The 27,536-nt window shown below is 44.3% G+C and overlaps 1 protein-coding gene across 9 annotated transcripts in view; it reads right to left on the bottom strand.

Moving 5' to 3' along the window:
- Positions 1–27,536, bottom strand: part of NBEA (neurobeachin) — a 1,049,301-nt gene that overhangs the window by 102,086 nt on the left and 919,679 nt on the right. For all 9 annotated transcript variants that reach the window (XM_063951811.1, XM_063951806.1, XM_063951798.1 and 6 more), the window contains one exon: positions 13,589–13,701. In XM_063951811.1, the coding sequence (XP_063807881.1) occupies positions 13,589–13,701 (113 nt within the window). The remainder of the gene's footprint in view (positions 1–13,588; positions 13,702–27,536) is intronic.

Genomic DNA, 27,536 nt, shown 5'->3' with positions numbered 1-27,536 from the left:
TACAAACACAATGCATTCTTATCGAGTTCTTGTCAAGTGTTAAAAAAACAAAACAAAAAAACAAAAAACAAAAGGAGGATTAGTGCTGGGAAATAAGAGCCTCTAACGGGTTAGTTGCCCCAAGCCTCACATTCTCGGAGCAGCCCAGAGAAAGTGTGTGTGGAGACTGCCTTCAGACCAAATCAATACGTCTCCTGAAGTCTATCACTGGAATAACACGTCTAATGGAAAGTGACTTTGGCTCGCACAGGATGCTTTGTAAAGCACATTTAATGATGAAAACAGCTCATGTAGAACGGCTGGTGGTGTTTGGTGACACTAAGCAGCAATACTAAATAGTAGGTTTGAAATTTACATTTTGTGAACAAAATGAAAGTCACGTTGAGAAAACAAAGCATAACCTCACATAGGTGCTATATCCACCCTACATTCCTTTTCGAAGAGTGATTGCTGGTATGGGCCCACTGTCTGATCACTATAGTGTAGTCATGATGCAACCTGCTAATGCTAGATAAGATCATATTGTGGAGTATTCGGAAGATAGACTGTTCACTAGTGGGAATATCCCTGTGCATCAACTAGAACATGGAAGTTGGTGCATTCCTGGCTCTCACTCCCAAACGTAACTAGTCCGCTCATCACAGATTTAACCTATTTGTCAGAATGACAGATTTTGGGCTATTTCTAGTGTTTGGGACCAAATGGCCAATTGTCATTTGTGCTCATCCATTACCAGATTTTCATTCCCACCAGCCAGATCTGGCAGATGAACTACCAGATAATTGTATAGTGTATGACCAGCTTTACTAACCGCTTCCGATTCGCTGTGGGCAAATTCTTCTCTGAAGCTGATACTTTTCTAGTTGAACATCTATTTCACAAGCATAATGAACTAGGTGAATCATCGCACCCTATGGGCGCTCTTCACACCGTCACAAAGGGCTATGGCCCGTTAACCTCTGCATGCCTTTCTGGCGTTCAATATTTGTATTATATGGAATATTACCGGCATACTTAGTTTTGTTAGTGGTTAAACATTGTGTGTATATGCGGCTCTGCTACCTGTGGATATGGAGTATTACCTGCATTCTTAGTTTTGTTAGTGGTTAGACATTGTTAAACATTGCGTCTGATCGTGAAGGGGCCTAGCCCCTTGCGACGGCGTGAACAGCACTTGCAGAGCACGATGTACAGAATGTAGGTCTAAATTACATTTTTGGAAACTAATTCTTCTGGGTTGAAGGATGAAATTACATGTTTTACATGTGAAACACTTCATTGAAAACATTGAAATTTGGGCGGGGGTGCCGTGGGTGGGGGAGGTGCGGGTGCGCGAGGCAGGACAGAAATAGACACAGCAGCATGTGGTCAGCAGGGAGTGCGAACTCTGCGTCTTAGGTACTTTCATCAACAATATTTAAAGTGCGCACCACTCACCAAAAAGTTAAGGGATCATGCCCTGCATGCAGCCACCCAGATCTGTGACTCTGACTCAGACTCCGCCCAGCATTAGGAAACGAGTCACAGATCTGGGCAAATATATAGGAGATACTTTATCACATGGGTGAGTAAAGGTATGCTTGGTATAAACCAGGCGCAGATGCAACTAGTACAGACATGCACTTACTGTATCATGTGATGTGTACACCTTTGCATAATTATACTATTTTTCTGTGCACTAATTAAGTCCAAAATGTGTTCAACGTGGCCTCAAGCCTAGTGTGGGGTTCAGTATGAGTTACCGATGGACGGGATGCTAGCGGTCAGTATACCGACAGCGGCATCCCGTCCATCAGAATCCCGACAGCCTACCATTAAACTCCGTAACCCTCACCTTTTTCCTACCCTAACCCTCCCATGTGGATGCTTAACCCTAACCCTCCCCGGTGGTGCCTAACCCTAACCCTCCCTTCCCCGATGCCCAACCTTAACACTCCCTGCCCCGCTGCCTAAACCTAACCCTCCCCGCTGGGTGCCTAACCCTAACTTTCCCGTGGCTGCACCCTGATCCTAACCCCCCTTCTTCTGCCTAAACCTACCCTCCTGCGGCAGGACAGCAGCGAGTCCCGCTGTCTTAACGATTGGGATGCCGGTTGTCGGTATTTTGACACTGGCATTCCGCCCGGCTTCTGTATATCGACAACGGGTTTGTGTCCTTCCTCAGGATTCCGGGTAACTGTTTCCCCTAGTGTGAAAAAATTTATGAATGCAGTTGTTGTACTTTTAAATACAAGACTCCATTTTGGAAGCAACACATGGTGATAAGGGATGTAGTATCGGGGCAAGTTAGCATTTTTCATGGAGATACAGCGGTTCCATTAAGCAGCTGCCCTGGTGAATGGTAAAACTAGTTATTACTCCATTGATGGCTTCTGACTCCATAGATCTTGCATGGGTACCGAAAATGTAATCTGAAGTGGAGGGATCTGAAAAGATCCCTCTTCACACCAATAGCTCTCTCTATAGGAAAGCGCTACTAGGGTCATCTGAAGTAGGTGGCTCATATCAAAGACAAAACCCTTAAATAAAATAGTAAAATTATAAAATATACAAACTTAAATTGCAAAGCTTCTAGTTAGGATGATTCAACTTTTAATGCATAAAGTAGTTTTGTAGTTAGTGGTAATGTTATATTTAGGCTGTAAAACATGTGAAACTGTCTGAAGATGCATTGTCAATAGGTAATAGACAATCTCCAGAATGCAGATGACAGAACTCAGACAACACAAAGAGATTCGCTTCGCGGTTATTAACTAACTGTGCCAGGACCGTGCAGAAGACTATTTTCTGGACAGCACTACTGCGTGATCAAAACAAAATGTGTTTCCTAAAATCTCATAAAGTGGAAAACAACTTGGAAAAAGCCTTCAGAACTGTAACTCGCAGCTGAATGGCTGAACATTTCCCTTCCTGAACATAAACATACTGATAATATGACCGTCTCACAGAACCACGCTGATTTTGCCAGAAGTATTCACACTTCAATACGCTCATTTGCATTAGTACAGTAAGAGGCCTGAAGGCTTTATCACTTCCTGCGCTTCCAGCAACACACTAATTTGGTGCGTAATTGTTATGCTTATCATCTCCTGCCACTCAATCAGCTCCTCAAGTATTAATAAATAAAATTTCTTGCGTTCAGTGAAAGGGTGTATGATGCCTCAAACACCCGTCATTGCTAGTAACTGTGAACTATAATGAACCCATTTACAGGAGAGAACACCGGATAATCGAACAAGGAGAAAGAGAAACACATGCAATACAGACTGTAAAGAAAAACTTAAGAGTTTTGGGGTTTGTTTAACAAGAGAAGATTTCTAGCTCATATAGTCTGTGGCTCTAGCAGCGCTAGTGGTAGCAGGACCAAAGCCAAATATGCAATGACCTTACTAAGTTGTATTTGTTATTTTCTTTATCGAGTTGTGCACCTTCCAGTTTTATGGGGCCCAAACACTGTTTATTATCTATTATTTACAGCTGTCAGGTGTCATTGTTCTTTGACCATAACCAGGAGGTTCTTAATAGAACATCTATATAATATAATCGACTGATGATAAAAATGATGTCATCACGATGCAATGACAGTCTGAAACTCTGACCCCATCCCCACCTGTGTCAGTGATGCACAGGAGAGAGTGAGTGGGCAGTGATAAAGAAAGTGGGGGAGAAAAAGAGATGGGAAGAAAATATTTGGGATGGGGAAGAGTAAGCAGGACTGAAAATGTTGGTGGAAAGGTGGGGAGGTGAAGCGAGGGAAGGAGAGAACAATGGGTAGGGGACTGGGCGGAGACGGACAGAAAAAAAAAATTTGACCTGTCTCCTACAAGCATGCACTGTGGGAGCCGGTGCGCGCGCTATCCCTCCAACATTTGCCACTGCAGTGCGCACGGGCAGACCTTAGTAGGTGGACCTTCTGTGCTGGAAAAATAGGATTTGAATTACCTACCGGTAAATCCTTTTCTTGTAGGCTGTAGGGGATATTGGGAACCCATTTAGTACCATGGGGTATAGATGGGTCCACTAAGGGCCATGGGCACTTTAAGAATTTGATAATGTGCGCTGGTTCCTCCCTCTATGCCCCTCCTACCAGACTCAGTCTAGGAAACTGTGCCCGAGGAGACGGACATACTTTGAGAGAAGGATAGATAAGGAAAGTGCTGAGATTACGAACCAGCACACACAAAACAAGAGGAAAGATATGCTTACCAAACTTGAAAGCAGGAACAGCAATAGCTGACCCAAACAACATTACTGAACCAAGTAACAGTGCAGGAAGAAACAAATCACCGGGTGGGCGCCCAGTATCCTCTACGGACTACGAGAAAAGGATTTACCGGTAGGTAATTAAAATCCTATTTCCTTTTACGTCCTAGGGGATACTGGGAATCCATTTAGTACCATGGGGAAGTACCAAAGCTCCCAAACTGGGTGGGAGAGTGCTGAGGTTCCTGCAGAACTGATTGACCAAACTGAAGGTCCTCAGAGGCCAAAGGATCGAACTTGTAGAACTTCGCAAACGTGTTTGAACCTGACTAAATAGCTGCTCGGTAGAGCTGTAAAACCGAGACACTCCGGGCAGCCGCCCAAGAAGAATCCACCGACCTAGTAGAGTGGGCCTGTACAGATTTTAGAACCGGCAAGCCTGCCGTGGAATAAGCTTGCTGGATAGTAAGTCTGATCCAGCGTGCAATTGACTGCTTTGAAGCAGGACATCGGGATCATAGAGAACAAACAGCGAGTCCAATTTCCTGTGATGAGCTGTCATTTTTACATATACCTTCAAAGCCCTCACAACATCCAAAGAATTTGAAGTAGCAGAGGTGTCCGTGACAACCGAAACCACAATAGGTTGGTTGATGTGAAAAGCAGACACTACCTTAGGAAGAAATTGCTGACGAGTCCTGAGTTCAGCTTTGTCCTCATGGAAAATTAAGTAGAGGATCTTGTAAGACAATGCCCCCAGCTCCGACACACGTCTTGCTGAAGCCAAGGCCAGCAGTGTGACGGTCTTCCACATAAGGTACTTTACGTCCACCGCCTGTAACAGTTCAAACCAGTCCGATTGGAGGAAGTGCACAACCAGATTGAGATCCCAAGGTGTTGTGGGAAGCACAAAGGAAGGTTGGATGTGCAAAACACCCTTTAAGAATGTCTGGACCTCAGGGAGAGAAACCAATTGTTTCTCAAAGTAAATAGACAAGGCCGAAATCTGGACTTTAATGGAGCCTAGACGTAGGCCCACATCCACTCCCGACTGCAGAAAAAGCAGTCTGGTCTGCTTTCACACCAAAAGACATCTTTCTTCCAAATACGGGGGTAATGTTTAGACGTTACCCCCTTCCTGGCTTGGATCATAGTCAGGATGACCTTGTCAGGAATCCCTCTCCTGGCTAGAATCAGCCGTTCAACTTCCATGCCGTTAAACGTAGCCGCGGTAAGTCGTGATAGACGAACGGGATCTGTTGCAGAAGATCCCGAAGAGGTAGAGGCCACTGATCTTCGATCAGCATCTCGAGAAGATCCGCGTATCAGGCCCTTCGAGGCCAATCTGGAGCAATGAGTATTGCTTAAACCCTTTTCCCCTTTTTACTCTCTTTAGAATTTTTGGGATTAGAGGAAGTGGAGGAAACATGTACACCAGGTGGTAGACCCACGGAGTTGTCAGAGCGTCTACCGCCACTGCTTGTGGGTCTCTCGACCTGGAACAATACCGCTTGAGCTTCTTGTTGAGTCGAGAGGCCATCATGTCGATCTGTGGATATCCGCACCAACGTGTCAAGCACTGGAACACCTCCGGGTGAAGGTCGTGTCTGCTGAGGAAGTCTGCTTCCCAGTTGTCTAACCCTGGAATGAAAACCGCCGACAACGCCACGGCGTGTTTTTCCGCCTAGAGGAGAATTCTTGACACCTCTGACATTGCTGCTCTGCTTTTCGTTCCCCTCTGTCGGTTTATGTAAGTTAGCACTGTCACATTGTCCGACTGGATTTGAATGGCCTGATTTCGAAGTAGAGATGAGGCCTGCAGAAGGGCATTGTAGATAGCCCCGAGTTCCAGGACATTTATTGGAAGGACAACTTCCTGACTTGACCATCTTCCTTGAAACTGCACCCCCTGGGTGACTGCTCCCCAACCTCTGAGGCTTGCATCTTTGGTTAGCAGAATCCAATTCTGAATCCCGAACCTCCGACCCTCGACTAGGTGAGAAATCTGTAGCCACCACAGAAGGGAGATCCTGGCTCTTGGCGACAGACGGATTATCTGGTGCATGTGATGATGCGATCTGGCCATTTGTCCAATAGATCTAGCTGGAAGGGCATTGCATGAAACCTTCAGTACTGAAGCACCTTGTAAAATGCCACCATTTTCCTCAGAAGGCGAATGCACAGATGCACCGAGATTCGGGTTGGCTTCAGGACAGCCCGAACCATCGACTGGATTACCGTAGCCTTCTCCAAGTGAAGGAACACTCTCTGAGACTCTGTGTCCAGTACCATTCCCAGGAAAGGAAGCCTCTGTGTCGGTTCCAGGTGAGATTTTGGTAAAGTCAGAATCCACCCGTGATCCAGGAGTCGTCTGTTTGAGAGACCAATGCTGTCCAAAAACCACTCCCTGGATGGTGCCTTTATCAGAAGATCGTCCAGGTACGGAATTATGTTCACTCCCTGTTTGCGGAGTAGAAACATCATCTTTGCCATCACTTTGGTGAACACTCTCGGTGCCGTGGAGAGACCAAATGGCAGGGCCTGGAACTGGTAGTGACAGTCCTGCAGTGCAAACCATAGATAAGCCTGATGAGGCGGCCAGATTGGAATGTGAAGGTACACATCCTTGATATCCAGGGAATTCTCCCTCCTCCAGACCTGAGATCACCGCTCTCAGAAACTTCATCTTGAATTTGAACACTCGCAAGTACGGGTTCAACGACTTGAGGTTCAGAATCGGTCTTACCGAACCATCTGTTTCGGTACTACAAACAAGTTGGAATAGTACCCCTTGTTTTGTACATGAGGTGGAACTAGAGCAATGACCTGAGTGTGTACCAGTTTTTGAATGGCGTCCTGTAAAATATTTGCCTCTTGTGAAACTGGTAAGCCTGATTTGAAAAATCTGTAAGGTAAGCCTGATTTGAAAAATCTGTGAGGTGGGAGCTCCTGGAACTCCAGTCTGCAGCCCTGGGAAATAAGATTTATGACCCAGGGATCCTGGCACGAACTTGTCCAGATGTGACTGAAGAATTTTAGCCGGGCTCCAACCTGCCAGTCTGCTGAAGGTTTTGAGGAAGCAGAGCTTGAGCCCTGTTCCTGTGAATCGGCAGTTACTGGTTTGCGTGGTTTACCTCTAGTGCCTCTGGTGGCAGTAGAAGAACCTCTGGGTTTGCCCCTAAACTTGGCCGTCCGAAAGGACTGTAAATTGGGACCGGAGTAAGCCTTCCTAGCTAGGGAAACTGCAGAAGGAAGATATGTGGACTTGCCCGCAGTAGCTTTGGAGATCCATTTGTCTAGTTCATCTCCAAATAAGGCCTCTCCTGTGAAGGGCAGGCCTTCCACTCCTTTCCTAGAGTCTGCGTCAGCAGACCATTGGCGTAGCCATAAGCCCCTGTGTGCTGACACTGCCATAGCAGTGGTGCGTGTATTAAGCAAATCTATTTCTTTTATGGCCTCCACCATAAAGTTCGCAGAGTCCTGTATGTGTTGCAGGAGTAAAATAATCTCCCCTTGAGGTAAGGTATCTAACCCCTCAATTAGGTTACCCGACTATTTGGCAATGGCTCTTGTAATCCATCCACATGCTATAGTGGGTCTCTGAGCCACCCCAGCAGCTGTATACAAGGATTTGAGTGTGGTCTCAATTTCACGATCAGCCGTATCTTTCAGGGAGGCTGCACACGGGACAGGGAATACAATTTTTCGTGACAGTCTGGATACTAATGCATCCACTATCGGTGGATTTTCCCATTTTTTCCTATCCTCAGGAGGAAAAGGAAAAGATGATAGCAACCTTTTAGGGATTTGAAATTTCCTATCAGGAATAACCCATGGTTCTTCAAACAGGGTATTTAGTTCCTTTGATATAGGAAAAGTGGTTAAGGATTTCTTTTTTTATATTAAAATAAGATTCCTCACTCTTCTCTGTCACTTTATCAGGGATATGCAGAACTTCTCTGATAGCCTCTATTCCCTGTGACAGAGTACCCTCCCCCACCTCTGAGTACACCTCCCCCTCCTCCATGTCTGACCCCTCATCATTATAGTCAGACTGCAGGATCAGGATATGGGCCAAAGTACGTTTTTGTGGACAAATGGCAGGGGACTAAGACGCTGGTTTGGGTACTGAGTCTCTTTTCATAAACTCAGTCACAGATTGTCTTAAGTATTGTGTCTCTTTCTCATTGCGGGATAATTTAGTAGAAATATTGGAAATCATTCCCCTAGTGGAATCCAGCCATGCTGGCTTTGCCCCGCTAGCTTGGGAAGGTACACTACACTGAGTACATACTAGTGAACCCCCCTGAAGAAGAGGAACACTGTGCCTTACATGAACCACACTCTTTGCCTGACATACTGTAACAGTGGCAGCACACACACACACACACACACACACACACACACACACACACACACACACACACACACACACACAGTAAAAGGTTAAATGCACAATTAACTCACAAAGAGCCCTTCCAGGGAGACACAGAGAGTATGGAGCCAGCACACAGCGCCCTTACCGCTAATGCCAAGCTTAGCCGGGTCGCAGACTAAGTACCTAGATTAGGGACCTAGTACACTAATAACCGCTCCCCCCCTGCTATGACCCCCTGGTACCGCTGAGGTAATCTGGAGTCTCTCCGGAGGAGCTGCGCGTCCCTGTCAGTCAGCGTCTGTCAGCTGCAGAGGGAAAATGGCGCTGGTGAGCTGCTGGAACCGCTCATAGTGAAGCCCCGCCCATTCAATGGCGCACGGTCTTCCCGCTCTTTTTTATACTGGCTGAGGTAATTCTGTGCCTAAAATGGAGTCAGCCCCCTTTTAAATCTGTAATGCCAGTCTGGGTACTGTGTACACATATAGTGTACTGAGACTCAGTTCGTCCCCTCAGAAGCTGTGCATCTGCGCTGTGTACTGAGTCTGGAGACCAAGCCGCCCTAATGTAGAAGCCATGTGTCTCCGCACCCTCATGCCGCCATAATGGCCGGCGACCCGCTAACCGGGACGCCGGCTTAGTACTCACCACTCTTCTTTCTTCTGGCTCTGTTAGGGGTGGCGGTGTGCTGCGGGAATGTACGCTCGCCGTGGTGGGGCTTGTGAATAGTTCCCTCAGGAGCTAGTGTCCTGTCAGCGGAATACGGGACCATTAACCCTTCAAGAGGTTGGGCCATTATCCCCCCTAAGTCCCACGAAGCAGGCAGGCTGGTGCCATCCAGTCCTGCCTGAAAATAGCAAATACCTGTATATAAAATAAATGCAGAAAACTCTTCAGGAGCTTCCAGAGACGTGACTGGCTGCTCCGGGTACATTTTCTAAACTGAGTCTGGTAGGAGGGGCATAGAGGGAGGCGCCAGCGCACACTATCAAATTCTTAAAGTGTCCAATGCTCCTAGTGGACCTGTCTATACCCCATGGTACTAAATAGATTCCCAGTATCCCCTAGGATGTAAGAGAAAGTAAGTATATCTAGTAGTGAGAGTGTGGGCAGTCTGGGGGCACATGCTGGATCCCTTTACTAGTGAATAAAGTACTGAATATGACAACCTCTCCTAAACTGATAATTGGAAATGCTTTCAGGTGGTGGGCTAAACAGCATTACAGCACTGGGAGCCCTGCAATTTATTCCTACATGATGTCTAACACTCATAATATGTGCCTATTAATTGCTAACATTTATAGCACATTGCCTATTATGAATAACACAGAGAAGGGAGGGAAATGCCAATTAGCACATCAGTAAAATTAACAGCTGGTTACCATATTAAACTGAAATTACAGAGACTTTGCATTTTTTGTTTTTGCAGAGACACCAGGACATGAACAACAAAAATTAAAAATGTTTATAACACAGATGTTCCACAGAGACATTTATATTCATTGAAAACATAGTAAAATAATATACTGAAGGGTTTAAAAAAGTTCAAAGGGAATCATTTCCTAAATCACAAGGACGCAATCTAAAGTTGGATGAAGAGAGACATTAAGCAATGTGATTATCTGGACTGTTTTGCATTTACCAAACGTATGGCAAGAGCACAAGAGTAATTTACAGTTCACAGAGATAGAGAGGTCAAATAAATCAGCTGGAATAGTAACATAGTAAACAAATGTCTTTATGACTTTACATATAGCTAAAATCTTAAACCATCTGCTTCCAGTTGTCCATAGTAATATCCACTTACAATGGGGTTGGGTATGAAATATCGAGTCATAATAGTAATATGTTATAATGTTGATATTCCATCATGGTGACCCAGCAGTGACTTATCTTTTCCTGGTGGCTGCAGCAGTGTCTTCTGTTTACTGGTGGTCATATGACAGTCACTTCCGGGTCTGGCCTTTGACCCTCTGTATTCTGGTAAGTATCTGACCACTGCCTCTAACCCTAATCCTCAGGGCCATCTTAACATATGGCCTCACTGGGCAGCTGCCCAGGGCCCCACAATTTTAGGGGCCATTGAGCACGGCTGGTGCCTCCGGAGCTTTTTAGGAGGAAAGTAGAAAATGCTGCCTGGCTGCTGTGATTGTGGATTACACATAATCAGAGTGGCCTAGCAGCATTCTCTACATTCCTCCCAGCCTGCAGCCAGACAGTAAATGGTTTTTAGCATATTGATTGGTGGATGGCTGGAGCTATCTACCAATCAGATTGCTTCCAGCCATTCACTGCATGGAAGCATGTCGATAGATGGCGCAGAACCGCAGGAAGGGTAAGTAATGATTTTTTTTTTAATACCTGTAAATGAGTGGTGTAGGGGCCCCAGTGCAATGCTTTGTCCAGGGCTTACAATGCTGTTAAGACAGCCCTGCTAATGGGTGGGTGTGATATGCCGGCAGTCAGATGCCAGCAGTCAGAATATTGACCGCGGCATCCTGGTGGCGAGAATATCGACAGGGGCAAAGTATACTTACGCACTTACGTGCCTAACCCTAACTCCCCCCCCCCCCTCACCGCAGCCTAAACCTAACCCTTCCCAGCAGCCTCTCTCTCCGGCGGCCGTGCAAACACTTGCTTGGGATTCTGGCGCCGGGACTGTGATACTAGTTATTTATTTATCAGTTTCTAATATAGCGCAGCAACTTCCGTTGCGCTTTACAATTGGACACAATGATAAAACAAAACTGGGTAATAAACACACAGTCATAGAGGTGGGAGGGCCCTGCTCGCAAGCTTGCAATCTATAGGGAAATAGGCATTGATACACAAGGATAGGTGCTATCTATTGCATATTTGTCCACCGGATTGCAAAGGTTCTAGGTGGGTTGCATGATATCACATCACAGCAATGATGAACCATAGACAGAAAGAAGGGAAAGTGAAGAAAGAGAAAATATGTGGAGGATATGTGCAGACTGTACAGTGGGGATATAATCGGATAGGAAAGCTTATGAAGTTGGGATGCCGATGCTGGCATTCTGATGATTGCGTGGATTCCAGCTTCGGCATTGTGACTGTCGGGATCCTGACCAGGTCTCCTGCTAATCCCTACTCCTAACCCTCCCTTTAGTGCCTAACCCTAACCTGCCCACCCTGAAGCCTAACCCTAACTTCCCCACCCTGCAGTTTAACCCTAACCTTGTCTACCCTGCAACCTAACACTAACATCCCCATCCTGCAGCCTAACCCTAACCTCCCCACCCTGCAGACTAACCCTAATCTTACCCACCGCGCAGCCTTACCCTAACCTCTCCATCCTGTAGCCTAACCCTAATCTTACCCACCATGCAGCCTAACCCTAACCTCAACACCCTGCAGACTAACCCTAACATCCCCATCCTGCAGCCTAACCATAATCTTACCCACCACGCAGCCTAACCCTAATCTTACCCACCTCGCAGCCTAACCATAACCTTCCCACCCTGCAGACTAACCCTAACATCCCCACCCTTCAGCCTAGCCCTAATCTTACCCACCGTGCAGCCTAACCCTAACCTCTCCATCCTGTAGTCTAACCCTAATCTTACCCACCATGCAGCCTAACCCTAACCTCAACACCCTGCAGACTAACCCTAACATCCCCATCCTGCAGCCTAACCCTAACCTCAACACCCTGCAGACTAACCCTAACATCCCCATCCTGCAGCCTAACCCTAATCTTACCCACCGCGCAGCCTAACCATAACCTGCCCACCCTGCAGACTAACCGTAACATCCCCACCCTTCAGCCTAGCCCTAATCTTACCCACCGTGCAGCCTAACCCTAACCTCCCCATCCTGCTGGCCAACTCTAACCGGTCCACCCTGCAGCCTAATCTTAGCCTCGCCACCTCACAGCCTATCCCATAACCTCCCCATCCTTCATCCTATCCCTAGCCTCACCACCCTACATCCTATCCCATTTTGCCTGCCGACATCTTAACAATATTGACATCACTGTCGACATTGTGGTGTCAGCATGATAAATGTCGACCTTGTAATTGTCGCACTTTTGATTACATCACCTTACAGGTTGGGTACAACACTGTGGTGTCAACATTGTTACTGTTGTCTTTTTTTACTACATTCCCTTACAATGAAACATACAGTAATGCACAATGAGGTTATGGCAAGAAGGGATTATTGCATGAAAGGTAAGCCTGTGCTGACGAGATGCCATACGCGTTCAGCGCTCAAAGCAAACTCACAGTATCTATACATAAATGGATAATATCATTTTGTAAAATAGAGATACTGCTAACTGGACGGTCTGTGACTGACTCCAGGTACCATGTAGAGAACACAGACTGGACTGAGCCGATGCCCACTGTAGCAAGGCAATCTTTTATTGGATTTGTGTAGGTATTACTATTGACCACTTTCCTTCACTTCTGCCAAAGGGAATCGACTGAGCCTCTACCCTAGTGTACTGGGGCAAGCAATGAATAGCTGGTGCACACAAGAGGTTATCTACTGTGCCACTATGGTGATATACGGCTTTTTGAGAATCGCAGCCAACATTACTGAATTAGGTATCAGAGTCCTACAGCAAGAGACCAGTGTGTACACACACACACACACACACACACACACACACACACACACACACACACACACACACACACACACACACGCATAGAAGGAAATAAATGGCACCAACTTCAACTACATTTTTCCATCACGTCCATATTCCGTAAGCAGTAGTCCTCACACATTATACTGTACATTAACACGTGTTATCATGTGATTAGGGAGGAAAACGAGGCACAGAATAAACATACATTAAATACAATATGTGCACAACCCCTTTTATGTCTTGTTAAACACAGAAGATACACAGTACTCACAATTATTTAGAGGTAAACTAAATCTGTGTGCTTTTCATGTTTAACGTGATCTTAGTATGTTCATGTAATTCAAACCCTGCAAGAGTTGTTTTTTTATTCATACAAAAATATTAATAATTACCTTTGAAAGGTCCCTGAAGTTTCCTGGTAAAGTTAAATCCAACTCCTCAGATTCGTAATTTGTTAACACCCATGGAAAAACAGGATACTGATTCAAATCGTTATATGTGCGCCCTGAGAAAGAAATTAGTTGCAGTTGTCAATGGATAGAGAAAGAACTATTACAGATAATTCATTATGCTCTTTGTAGACCACAATGGGAATTGACGTATAACACACAGAACTGGTAATTACATATAAACATGGAACAATACTGTATCTACATTGCACATTAAATGGAAGATCATTAATTACAATTGAGATGTTTTCATAGGAGTTTAGTACAATACAATATCTAGGCTTATGACATTTTACCTGTTTAGCCAAATCCCTGTATTAGCCAAATCCCTGATAAGGGACAATTTTTTCCGCGACAGCTGCCGCTTAAAGCACATAGGTACATGGCTTTTTGCGGAGCCTATGTGTTTTTGAATGATATTGGGTCATCTTCTGCACGAAACAGACAGGTTTTAATAGGATATCCCGAATTGCCCAGTGGGCTTTTACCGCAATAAAAACCTGTTTTTCTCTGTGCTGCAAATTACAGTGGTTAATAGGATACCCCCACCCCATACTGTAAGGATATATTGTCTGGGGGCCTTGCCTGCCAAAAATGTGTTAACCTTGTCCCCAAGATTGTGTGTCCATGCCCAATTCTTGCCCATACACAGCTATTTTAGAAGGATCCGGCATTCACAACGGACATTGGCCACACCTCCCCACTTGATCATATCCTTCTAGTACCATATACATATACATAAAATCAGTGTTACATTGGAATTCCATTGCAGCTCTGTTAAAGGGTTTAATAGAGTATTGCATCTCCACTCAAAGCTGATTAATACAATGAGGCACCTTTACTGACATACATTAAGTGCAAACAAGTTTTTTTCCTGTTTGGTAAAGGTAAAAAACAGAATGTGGGAATTGCAGTCACTTGAGCTGCTGTGACATCACAGATGTTACACCTCTGTCACTGTATGGATCCTCCAGAACTCTGCAGGCTTGTTCTACAAAACTGCAGTTACAGGAAAAAACAGTGAATCAGGTATAGACGCTGATATTACAAGCAAATACTAAACATTCATATTGTGAAGAATTGCGTTATCTGAATGATCTAGAACTACCTTTCCCAACACCTACTTACTCAATACAGTTTCATTCTGTGAAAAGGTGAGTAATGTATCATGAATCATCACAGGGCTTTGGAGGACATTTACTAAGCAGCGATAAGAACGGAGCAGTGAGCCAGTGGAGAAGTTGCCCCATCAACCAATCAGAAGCTCTGTATAATTTTATAGTATGCAAATTATAATGTTACTTCAGTGCTGATTGGTTGCCATGGTCACTTCTGCACTGGCTCACTTCTCCGCTCTTATCACTGCTTAGCAAATGTCCCCCCTTTGTCTGTTAATCTTTCATGCTGTGCAAATACTGTTGCATTCATATGCACAGCAGAGAAGTACAGTACACACGCTGATCAGAAAACATTTAAATAATAATGGATATTAAAAGGCCACTTATTACATGACACTTTGCTTTTTAAGATTTTTGGTCCATCCAACCAGATTAGCTAAGGTCTGTAGGTTGAATCTTTTTATAGTAGGCAGGAGAATACTCCATTACACTTTTTTGTTGTTGTAAAGGGGGGTACTCACGGAGCGATCGCTGCTTAAAATCTAAGCAATCTGACTAGACTGCTTAGATTTGAAGCAGCGATCACTCCGTGTGTACCCCTCACAGCGATAGCGATGCGCAGCCCCGTGCATCGCTATTGCTGGTGCTAGATTGGCCAATCTAGCAGGTCGCTCACTTCACCTGCTGGGTGAAATGAGCGGCCCTCCCGTCTCCCACTGCACGCTCAGCACACATTGCGCTGTGCTGTGCGGGGGGGAGAGATGTGTGCTGAGCGAACCGCTCAGCACACATCTCTCCTGAAATCGGCCCGTGAATACGGACCTTTAGTATGTTCAGTATGATTTCCCGATGGACGGGATGTCAGCGGTCAGAATACCGACAGCAGCATCCCGTCCATCAAAACTCCGACAGCCGCCTAAACCTCCCTTGTGGGTGCCTAACCCTCCTCTCTTGGTGCCTAGCCCTAACCCTCCCTTCCCCACTGCCTAAACCTAACCCTCCCCGCTTGGTGCCTCACCCTAACCTCACCTGCTAAGTGCCTAACGCTACCTCCCCGGTACCTAACCCTATCCTTCCCATCCCTGAACCCTAACTCCCCTTCTAATGCCAAACCTAACCCCTCCTCCACGGCGGGACGTGCTTGAAGGATCGGAATTCTGGGAGTCGGTATTTAGACACTGGGATCCCGAGTCTTGTCGGACTTTAGATGTCTGTGTTCCTGCGGCGGACGGGATTCTGGCATCTGTATTTTGAGTGCAGGAATTCTGTCCGTCGGGATGCGGACTGCTTCCCGTTAATAATACATATATTAGTAAATAAAACAGCAAAAGAACCCATAAGGTGGTAATACTAGTCAAAGATCCACATATAGCAGCCACAGCGGTAGACGTACGAAGCCTTGGAGAGTGATAAAGTGGAGAGAGATAAACTACCAATCAATCAGCTTCTAACTGTCATGTTACAGGCTGTGTTGAAAAAAGTGACAGGTACTTTATCTCCGTCCACTTTCTCTCTCTCCAAGGTTTAGTACATATGCCTCACAGTGAGAGATTCCATGAAAGTTGCCACAGTACAATACTTTAAATAAAACAGCAGTGTCGCCGATAATTAGTATCCACTAGTTACATAATTAAATCTTTTGTCTCACCACAACTTATTCATTTGCTCTAATAATAAAAACAGTATTATGGGATATAGCATTATTATTATACTTAATACATCAGTTAGCAGACATTATTGTAAAAGGACAGTGTGTGTATATTCAAAAATGATTACAGTCACTCCATATAGTATATGAAACTGCTATATTTATGAATGAATCCAAAACCATGTAGAAATACGCCAAAAGTCAATTCATCACGTTGTGGGCGGGATGTAATGCGTCCGAGTTCCTCCGGCCAAGTCACATGGCATTACATCCCAGCCCATATTACTGTCTGACATCTAACATAACATACTAGGCCTAGGGCCTGATTGGGAGATCTGTCTTATTGCTGCAGCGGGGAACGTGTACGCAGCGACTGTGTAATAATATGCAAATGCTGCAGCCACCAGGACTGTACTGAGACGCCCACATGTGGCTTTGTGAATCCCAGTGGCTGCGTACAACGACGCAGCACCGCTCACAGATCAGTGAGTATTGGGCTTCTGGGTACCCTGTGGCCGCAGGATGTAAGAAAAAAAAAAACCTAAGACTAAAAATCTATTGTGCTGAACAGTAAAGTATGAGAGTGATTAATATAAATCATACATATATACACCTTTGTGTAGTGTGTACCAGTAAATAGCACAATATACTCTGATACTATCATAGGCGAAAACATAATATCCATCCTCACATGACACCAACAAAGTGCATGGATAGGTTTCAGTTTCAGTACTTGTTGTTGGCATAGGTTTAGTTTCATTCATAAAACCCGTCTCTCTATTCGAATGGTGATAACAGAGACAATAGCAGTCACAGAATCCACTGAATGTCCTCCGGTGCGACTGCTTGGCAGACACACAGATACTAGCAGCACAGGCGGCCAGGTAACTTGATATGAAGAGCAGACCTACTGCCGGAGAAGGCGCCCCGTGACTCAGGCTATTAACCAGCAGATAACCGCCGTTCCAAAATATTTCCCACCAGTTATGTAATGTAGAACAAGAGTTTCAAACATCAGGAATAATGCTGCCTCCTGGAAAGTTACTGCATTTAATGTTACTTAGTTAAAACCCTTCTCTTTTATCATACCATTTTTTTTTCAAGAATATTGACTGCATAGGACATAACTATAATGTGCTGAAGGCTATGTAGCAACAAATGACGTTAAATGTCATATAACACCCGCCATTAATTATCTGGTTGTGGTGTTCCCTGGCTGAAATCTAAAATGAAAATCTATCCCAGTGCAAACAGACAAATAACCTAGGTTATCAATTCCCAGGGTGGGAGCAGATTTACTGTTCTGTCATAGGAGCGTTTCCGACTAGATGTAAATAATTGTTGGTTTGCCAGACGTGGGCTCATGAACACAGCTTTCCTTGTTCTTTGGGGTTCATCAAGATCGTAGTCAGCTACGGGAACCAAAAACACTTCTGCAGCAAAGGTCATCCATGCAAAGTGCACAAGGCACAATGACCAGCGCACGATGTACAAACAGACAACAACAAACGTAGGCACATATGTATTAAGCCTTAACAAGTGATAAAGTGGGGACGGATAAAGAGTGATAACTGACCAGCCAATCAGCTCCTAACTGCCATGTCACATGCTGTGTTTGAAAAATGACAGTTTGCAGCTGATTGGCTGGTCATTAATCACTCTTTATCTGTCTCCACTTTATCACTTTTTAAGGCTTAATACATTTGGGCAGCAGTTTCCAGCTACACATCTAGCATTGTGCGGACAAGATGGAAACATATGGGAAAATAACACTTTGTGTGAAATAATAATGTTACTTTGGATAAGAATATAAATGTGGGAGAAGTCCACGTCAGGTTGGAATCAAGACTATGCTCTAGAACAGTGGTTCCTCAAGTATCCCCAACAGTTCATATTTTCCAGGGCTCCTCACAGGATTGCAAGTGAAATAATTTGCTCCACCTGTGGGTCTTTTAAAATGTGTCAGTGAGTAATGAATACACCTGTTCAACTGGTAGGTGACCTGGAAAACACGAACTGTTCGGGATACTTGAGGACCGAGGTTGGGAACCACTGCTCTAGAATATTGGTTCCTGAACTCATGGGGTCATTCAGATCTGATTGCTGCTATGCGTTTTTGCACAGTGGGCAATCAGGTACTAAATGCGCATGCGTATGCAACGCAATGCGCATGCGCGTCAGACAGTAACAAAGGGCACCAACGGTCAGCGGTGGGATGGTGCAAAAATTCCGTTCGCACGGGCATTCGCAAGGTGATTGACAGGAGGAAGCCGTTTCTGGGTGGTAACTGACCGTTTACTGGGAGTGTTCGGGAAAACGCAGGCGTGCCCAAGCATTTTCAGGGAATGTGTCGGAAGGCCCCGATCAGCCTGCTGTGATCTCATTGGAGGAGTAAGTCCTGGGCTGCGCAGAGACTGCACACACTGAATTTAGGACCTCTGTTACACATAGGAACGCACACTTGCACAGCGAAAATGGGTGTGGATCATTAGATCGACACTGTCTAGGTCGACAATGTTTAGGTCGACCACCATAGGTCGACAGTCACTAGGTCTAATCTAGATTTAATGCATCCCAACATAACAATAGTTGGCTATTATACGCAGATGAAATTGGATCTAATGATGACCACATTATTTATTTATTAACAGTTTCTTATGTGGCACAGGAAATACTGTTGCGCTTTACAACTGGAAACACAAGGGATAAAATAAAACAAACTGCGTAATAACAAACAGAGTTGGGAAAGCCCTGCTCGCAAGTTTATAATCTATAGGGAAACAGGCATTGATACACAAGGATAAGTGTTACCTATTGCACAATGGTCCCCCAGATTGCAAAGGTTCTTGGTTGGCTGTATGATATGGTCACTCTGCAATGTTGGCCAGGGATCAGGGGGATGTGAAAGTGAAGAGAGAGACAATCGTGGTCATTCCGAGTTGATCGCTAGCTGCTTTCGTTCGCTGTGCAGCGATTAGGCAAAAAAAACAGCAGGAGGCTGCTAATGCTGCTGACGGCTATGATCGTTGGCTGAGCCTGGCAGTGTGGACAGTGGGGCTGCCGGTGCTGATAATGCTGTGATGTAGTGTACACCGGTGAGCCGTGCGTGTGGGCGGCTAACAGGCTGGGACGCCGTGATGGAGATGGAGCTGCCAGCCTGAGTCATAATCACTGGGTCCCTGAATTTCGGCCCTGTATACCTTATAACATTAAGGAAGGCAATCGAGGCAAAAAATGTCTCCAGCGTGAGGCGCGCTGGATACACACACTGAACACTATCGCACAGAGTGGGCTCATTAAATATGCGGGCTTAAACTATTTTCTATAATATTTTCCCAAGAGGTATCTTGGTGGTTTTGATTGCTGCGGTATGGACAGTCACATATCAGTGACCTAGCTACCTTCTATTATCGATTTGATATGTATTGTGTTGGTGTATACATTATATTCCGCTTATGTGGTTCTATATTTCTAATTATTTTATATTAGCAGTACAAAACTAATACAGGTTGAGTATCCCATATCCAAATATTCAGAAATACGGACTTTTCTGAGTGAGAGTGAGATAGTGAAACCTTTGTTTTTTGATGGCTCAATGTACACAAACTTTGTTTAATACACAAAGTTATTAAAAATATTGTATTAAATGACCTTCAGGCTGTGTGTATAAGGTGTATATGTAACATAAATGAATTGTGTGAATGTACACACACTTCGTTTAATGCACAAAGTTATAAAAAATATTGGCTAAAATGACCTTCAGGCTGTGTGTATAAGGTATATATGAAACATAAATGCACTGTGTGCTTACACCTAGGTCCCATCACCATGATATCTCATTATGGTATGCAATTATTCCAAAATACGGAAAAATCCGATATCCAAAATACCTCTGGTCCCAAGCATTTTGGATAAGGGAGACTCAACCTGTAAAAGTATTTTATTAAATGACCTTCAGGCTGTGTGTATAAGGTGTATATGAAACATAAATGAATTGTGTGTATGTACACACTTTGTTTAAAGCACAAAATTATTAAAAATATTGGCTAAAATGACCTTCAGGCTGTCTGTATAAGGTGTATATGAAATATAAATTCATTCTGTGCTTAGACTTGGGTCCCATCGCCATGATATCTCATTTTGGTATGCAGTTATTCCAAAATACGGAAAAATCCGATATCCAAAATACTTCTGGTCCCAAGCATTTTGGATAAGGGATACTCAACCTGTATATACGATGATGTTATTATAATGGATTAGTCCTTACTTGTGATTATTGGTGATACTGCTACGTTAACTGATAAGCCTCACCACACCATTCATTCTATATAACCAATGAGCACTACTGTCACAGATATATTATTTATTATCTAGCGTGATGTTCCTTTTTCTAGCTGTGTGTATTATCGTGTGGGTGAAGGCACTTGTTGTTTATTGTTGTAACCAGGCAACGCTTGTGGCGGAAGCCGCGCAGCGGGTCGTGCTACGCAAGTGTGTGACATCACTCCACCCCGGCGGTCAGCGTGGTTGATGTACACTGTGACACAGGTTGTTTCTTATAAATGTAAGGTAAGATTTTCATGTTATTGTCCTGACGAAAGCTTTGAAATAATAAAACTGAAACATTGACCACTAAGGATTGTGTTTGACGCCTGTATATATTTTGGACATATGCAAGTCCTGTGAGTGCCGCCTATTTGCTGTCCCTGTATATTCGGCCATGCAAGCGTCTGTGGGAGGCACCGAGGCAAGTATTGTTTTTTGAATAATGGAGTGCCGGCTACAACTTGGTGATATATATATATAACTGTGTATTTGGCACTCCCGAAGTAAAGGTGTATTTTTGCCTTCTTATGGCAATGTTACTTGCAAGCAATATTCGTAAGAAAAAGCGGCACTCGCAGGACTTCATAAATCAACAACTTTATGAAGCCTGAAGACGGTTGAAATAAATACCGAAACGTTGCTATATATGTCCAGGATGATGACCTGTTATTGATTTATGAAGTCCTGCAAGTGCCGCTTTTTCTGACAAATATATATAGAAAATCACAAATAGGCCATACGCAAAGTGTTTTAAAGGACCTACTGTATACTGTTGAGTATAACATCTCTCATGTTACAGCCTGTATATTACACAGGTGAGCCAGTTTAGTATTAATATTATGATAAAACAGATTTACTATTACATGCAGGAAACTTCCATTCTTTGCTGACTGATCATTGCTATAAATCCCCACAAACCTGGGATGTGAGATGCTGAGAGTATTACCGACACAAATGAATCATGGAAGCAGAATATTAAACAGCACATGACAGGGAAATACTATGTACATGGACAATTAAATAGAGGACGAAGATGTTCACATTCAGACAAAGAATGCCCTAGAGTATCGAAAGAAAACTAAAAGTTTTTTCTTTTAATTAAAATGTTTAATTTAAAGGTTTAGTTTGAAAAGGTGACGTAACTCTGAGACAGCTGACAGAAAAATTAGAACTGCAATTCCTTGGTGATCATGTTAATGACAGCAAAATATTGTTTAATTAGATGATTTCAGCATCTGGATTAACACTCTGCGAGGGACGTTCCTATGCTTGCCTGCGTTTTCACACTTTACAGACATTTTGTCATCTCTAGGTCATTAGGAAAGAATTTTTAATGATTTCTTTTTAGAAGCAGGCAGTTCAAGTTTCATCTAATTACATGACAATAATAAGCCCTACACCGGCTGCAGCTAAATATACACGTAATTAGTACAGGCTTGCACATCACAGAGTAAAAACGCAGAAATTGGAGGGGGGACTCAACTATACTCATAATTAACATTTCCAAGGTCACTGTCATATTATGTTACTGCATTTAGGACAAGGGCACAGTAGTAACTTATATTCCAAACTACTGTCTATAAAGAAAAAGCACCAAAAAGAATCTATGGGCTAAAAAATGTGAAATAATTGGCACCAGACTGGGCACAGGTGCAATGACAGTGACTATGTGAAAGAGGCCAAGGGCTCTGACAGCAGCACAGAGAAATACAAATCAGATGGGCACACCTTAGGGGGGCGAGTTGATGACCAGTTACCAGTCTGTATAGTTTATGGTTTTACTACTGGACAAACAGGCAATGCAAAGTTCCAAGATTGCTTTAATGTTGTTGAGTCAGAATACTATCTATTCAGGTACTTGGCATGGTTTTACTAGGCGGGTAACCCGCACCTCCTGCCAACTCGGATGGCATTACATCCGGCCCTTGATGTCTGATGTCTGATCAGGAATATACTGCACTGCTTGCTTGGCAACGTAGAAATATTTAAGAAAAGGTGGACATGTTTCCTTATTAGTGTCATTATCAATTTCAGACACAACCATTGCTAACGGTTATCAATTATATGGCCATGCAATCTCCATAGTTCACCGACTCTCAATGCAACATATTACAGGATGCCAACAAGCTAGTTTGTCAAATACCCTGTTAGAGCTGCCCCCCAGTCAACTATAAGTGCTGTTAAGTGGAAAGCTGGACAAGCACGTAGAAAGTAGAAGTCTGTCCAGGGTTGCGATACTCACTACGAAGTTCTAAACTGCTCCTGTAAGCACCATCTGCACAAGAACTATTAGTCAAGAGCATCATGGATTGGTTTCTTTGGCCGAGCAACATGGCAAATCTCAGCCGGAGTGGTGTAAAGTACTCCACTACTGGACTCCAGAGCGGTGGAAGTGTGTTCTCTGGTCTGACGAGTCATGATTCACCATATGGTACCCTAATGAATGAATCTAGGTTTGATGGATGCTAAAAGAATGCCCTTTCCTGTTACAGCATGACAGTGACAATGTACATAAAAAATGTTTCTCTGGGCTTAATGTGGAAGAACTTAACACTGAATACCTTTGAGATGAATGGGTATGCCTTCTGTGAGCCATGCAGCCATGTTCCAAGACTTAGGGGACTATTTACTAAGCCTTGGATGGAGATAAAGTGGACGGAGATAAAGTACCAGCTAAACAGCTCCTAACTGTCATTTCACAAAACCAGTCTGTGACGTCGCAGTTAAGGGCTGATTGGCTGGTACTTTATCTCCATCCGCTTTATGTCAATCCAAGGCTTAGTAAATAGACCTCTTAGTGTAAGCCATCCTAGAGTGGAAGGCTGTTGCAGGAGAAAAGACCAACTCCATAATAATAATTGTCCACATGGCCGTGTCGTGTATATTCACCCATATAACACATTTCCCAAGTGGGCAGCACTACAAATGGCAGGTTTCTTATACTGTTACATCACAATGCTGCCAGCCACCTTACATAGCTGCCTTTGTTGCTGAGCAGGTCTATCCAAGCATGTTACACACAGTATTGTCTTATGTGAGTTACAATACCACACCTCTGGCTACCTGGGAATACTACCCCAGTGTGGTGTGATTATTCCCCCATTAGAACTTTGATCACAGATGGGTGGTATGCGATACCCATTATGACTTGTTTACTACACTTGGCTATAGTGTAATTCTGGCATTTAAATAGTACTTTTCAATATAAATTTCCACACAAAGCACAGGGAACACGCATAGGGCCTTATTCAGGTTTATTAGCAAACCAAAAAAGTTTGGACAACACCATGTTACACTGCAGCTGGGACAGATGTAACATGTGCAGAGAGAGTTAGATTTGGGTGGGGTGTGTGCAAACTGAAATCTAAATTGCAGTGTAAAAATAAAGCAGCCAGTATTTACCCTACACACAGAAAAAATATAACCCACCCAAATCTAACTCTCTGCATGTAACATCGCTATGTAGTTGTGTGATCGGCGGTCACAATACCGACGCCGGGATCACGCCCTCTAACGATCCCAATAGCCGGTCTGCCAACTTGTGGGTTTCCACGACACCCAATGAGTGGGAATACAACCTGTGGCGAGCACAGCTCACCACCGAGCCCGCAAGGGGATTCCTTGTGCTCGCACCCCCTCCCCCGCCAGGCATCTCAAAGCCAGAATCCCAGCATCGGTATGGTGATCGTCGGTCTCCTGACCGCCGGTCACACATACCCAAACCAGATACATCTGCCCCACCTGCAGTGCAACATGGTTTTGCCCAACTGCTAACTTTTTGTTGGTTTGTTAACAAACCTAAATAACCCCCATAGTTGGGGAGAGGTGCATTCGGGAAATTAAATAATAGGGATCATATTGTACATTGGATCAGTGCTGAACTATAGAAACACTGCCAGGCAGAAATCAGTTTCTGTAGATTATGGACATGTGACAAATATCCTATAGTCTAAAAAAATGTGTATTTACTTCATAGTTATCACCTTTGCAATGTATCCCTCTTTGGTGCTATGGATCTTGCCCCACACTGTACAATAACAGCATTATGTGTATGTGGGAAGGTTGGGTAGGTAATGTGGCCATAATGACGCTGTGGATGGCTACTCGCCCAGCAATGTAGGGACTCACCAAGCAATGTAGGGACTCACCAAGCAATGTAGGGAGATTCACAAAATCTGGAGTCCTACATACTGTGGTGAACAGCTACAACTAAGAGCACCTGGATAAGAAGCAGCCTCCCAGCCTGGTAAGTATAAGGCTGCCATGTGTAAAGGGCATTGCTGTGAGGCATAATGTTATAAGGGGCATTGCTGTGTGTGGCATATTGTGGAAGGGGCATTAAGGTGTTTGGCATAATGTGTAAGGGACATTACGGTGTGGTGCATAAAGTGTAAGGTGTATCATGGTGCGTGGCATAACGTTTAAGGAGCATTACGGTGTGGTGCATATTGTGAAAGGGGCAATACGGTGTGGTGCATATTGTGGAAGGGGCATTACTGTGTAGTGCATATTGTGTAAGGTGTATTATGTTGCGTGGCATATTGCGTAAGGGGCATTGCAGTATGGCAAATTGTGTATGGGGCATTAGTGTGTGGTGCACATGTGTAAGGGGCATTACGGTGTGTTGAATAACATGTAAGGGGCATTACGGTGTGGTGCATAACGTGTAAGGGATTACGGTGTGGCGCATAACGTGTAAGGGCCATTACGGTGTGGTGCATAATGTGTAAGGGGCATTATGGTGTGGTGCATAATGTATAAGAGGCATTATGGTGTGTGGCGTAACGTGTAAGGAGCATTATGGTTTGCGGCATATTGTGTAAGGGGCATTATTGTGTTGTGCATAATGTGTAAGGGGCATCATGGTGTCGTGCATAATGTGTAAGGGGCCTATATGGAGGAAAAATGGCAAATATTTAAGCGGCATGAATCAGGAACTAAAATATAGTGCTATGGATTGTTTGACAAAAGGGGGACCCAAACTGTGATCTTGCCTAGGGCCCCATGAGGTCTAAATCCGGCTCTGCATGGCTTGCGGCCCATCTCAATGCGACTCAATATTAGGCCAGCAATCACAAACACTAGAGTAATTTTTGTTGTTGTTGTTAGAAGCACATTGAAATACCAGTATGTATTTGGAGTGTGGGAGGAAACCAGAGTACCCAGAGAAAACCCACACAAACATTGGGAAAAATACAAACTCCATACATTCCTTGTCATAAATTCTCTCAAGACGTGCACTGTTACCAACTGTCCCTAATTTGCAATCCCAGTTTTAAAGATTTACCCATGGAAATCTGTTTCTCAGATAAAGGGCCTAATTCAGATCTAATCGCAGCAGCAAATTTGTTAGCTAATGGGCAAAACCATGGCCCTCATTCCGAGTTGTTTGCTCGTTCTTTTTCATCGCATCGCAGTGAAAATCCGCTTAGTACGCATGCGCAAAGTTCGCACTGCGACTGCGCCAAGTAACTTTACTATGAAGAAAGTATTTTTACTCACGGCTTTTTCTTCGCTCCGGCGATCGTAATGTGATTGACAGGAAATGGGTGTTACTGGGCGGAAACACGGCGTTTCAGGGGCGTGTGGCTGAAAACGCTACCGTTTCCGGAAAAAACGCAGGAGTGGCCGGAGAAACGGTGGGAGTGCCTGGGCGAACGCTGGGTGTGTTTGTGACGTCAACCAGGAACGACAAGCACTGAACTGATCGCACAGGCAGAGTAAGTCTGGAGCTACTCTGAAACTGCTAAGTAGTTAGTAATCGCAATATTGCGAATACATCGGTCGCAATTTTAAGAAGCTAAGATTCACTCCCAGTAGGCGGCGGCTTAGCGTGTGTAACTCTGCTAAATTCGCCTTGCGACCGATCAACTCGGAATGAGGGCCCATGTGCACTTCAGGTGGGGCAGATATAACGTGCAAAGAGAGTTAGATTTGGATGGGGTGTGTTCAAACCGAAATCTAAATTGCAGTGTAAAAATAAAGCATGCAGTAATTACCCTGCACAGAAACAAAATAACCCACCCAAATCTAACTCTCTCTGCACGTTACATCTGCCACACCTGCAGTGCACATAGTTTTGCCCATTAGCTAACAAATTTGCTGCTGCGATCAGATCTGAGTTATGCCCAAAGTCCCTATTTTCTTATATTTATTAATGTAAAGTACCACAAACGCGAAAAATCACATAACTGCAACATAAAGTAAATAAGAGACATTTTATAACTAATCTTGGAACATGACAGACTCCTAGAACGTATAGCGCATAGCGGTGATTTTGGGAACTCACCCTATTCATACAATGATACAAAACATATATGAGATGCACGTTGCATGAGTCGGCATGGCCTGTTAGAACGGACAAGGTAGGCTACACCCACACAGCCTGTTTATGTGCGATACAAGATTAGAGGTAAGTAGATATCACATGCTTACCTAATCATGCCACACTGTAGGTGACATCTGTACTAGGCACTCTGTTGTTAGTGTTGTGTCTGGTTGCCGTTGTTGAAAATGACGGAATAACAAAATTACATTTTCCCCCATTATTATTTCCAGACAGTTCCTGGTGATGGTTTGTTGCCTCTAATAAAGCTTCAGACGGAGCTGTCAGCTAGGGAAATGGCAAGAGAGTAAGGCACTGCCTCCATAACATTCAATGTATCCAGGGCTTCCGTGATAGGTTCCGCGTTCCCTTATCAAATTTAATGTGAGTGCTTCAGAGTCTATCACAGGGCTGCAGCTGAGTCCCAGAGGGATAAACGCATTCGATCAAGTCACGGTGCTCAAGATTTTGACA

The sequence above is a fragment of the Pseudophryne corroboree genome, chromosome 2 (genome assembly GCF_028390025.1).
Source record: "Pseudophryne corroboree isolate aPseCor3 chromosome 2, aPseCor3.hap2, whole genome shotgun sequence".
Lineage (NCBI taxonomy): Eukaryota > Metazoa > Chordata > Amphibia > Anura > Myobatrachidae > Pseudophryne > Pseudophryne corroboree.
Note: the sequence above shows the minus strand (reverse complement) of the source record. Positions and strands in the feature narration are given on the sequence as shown.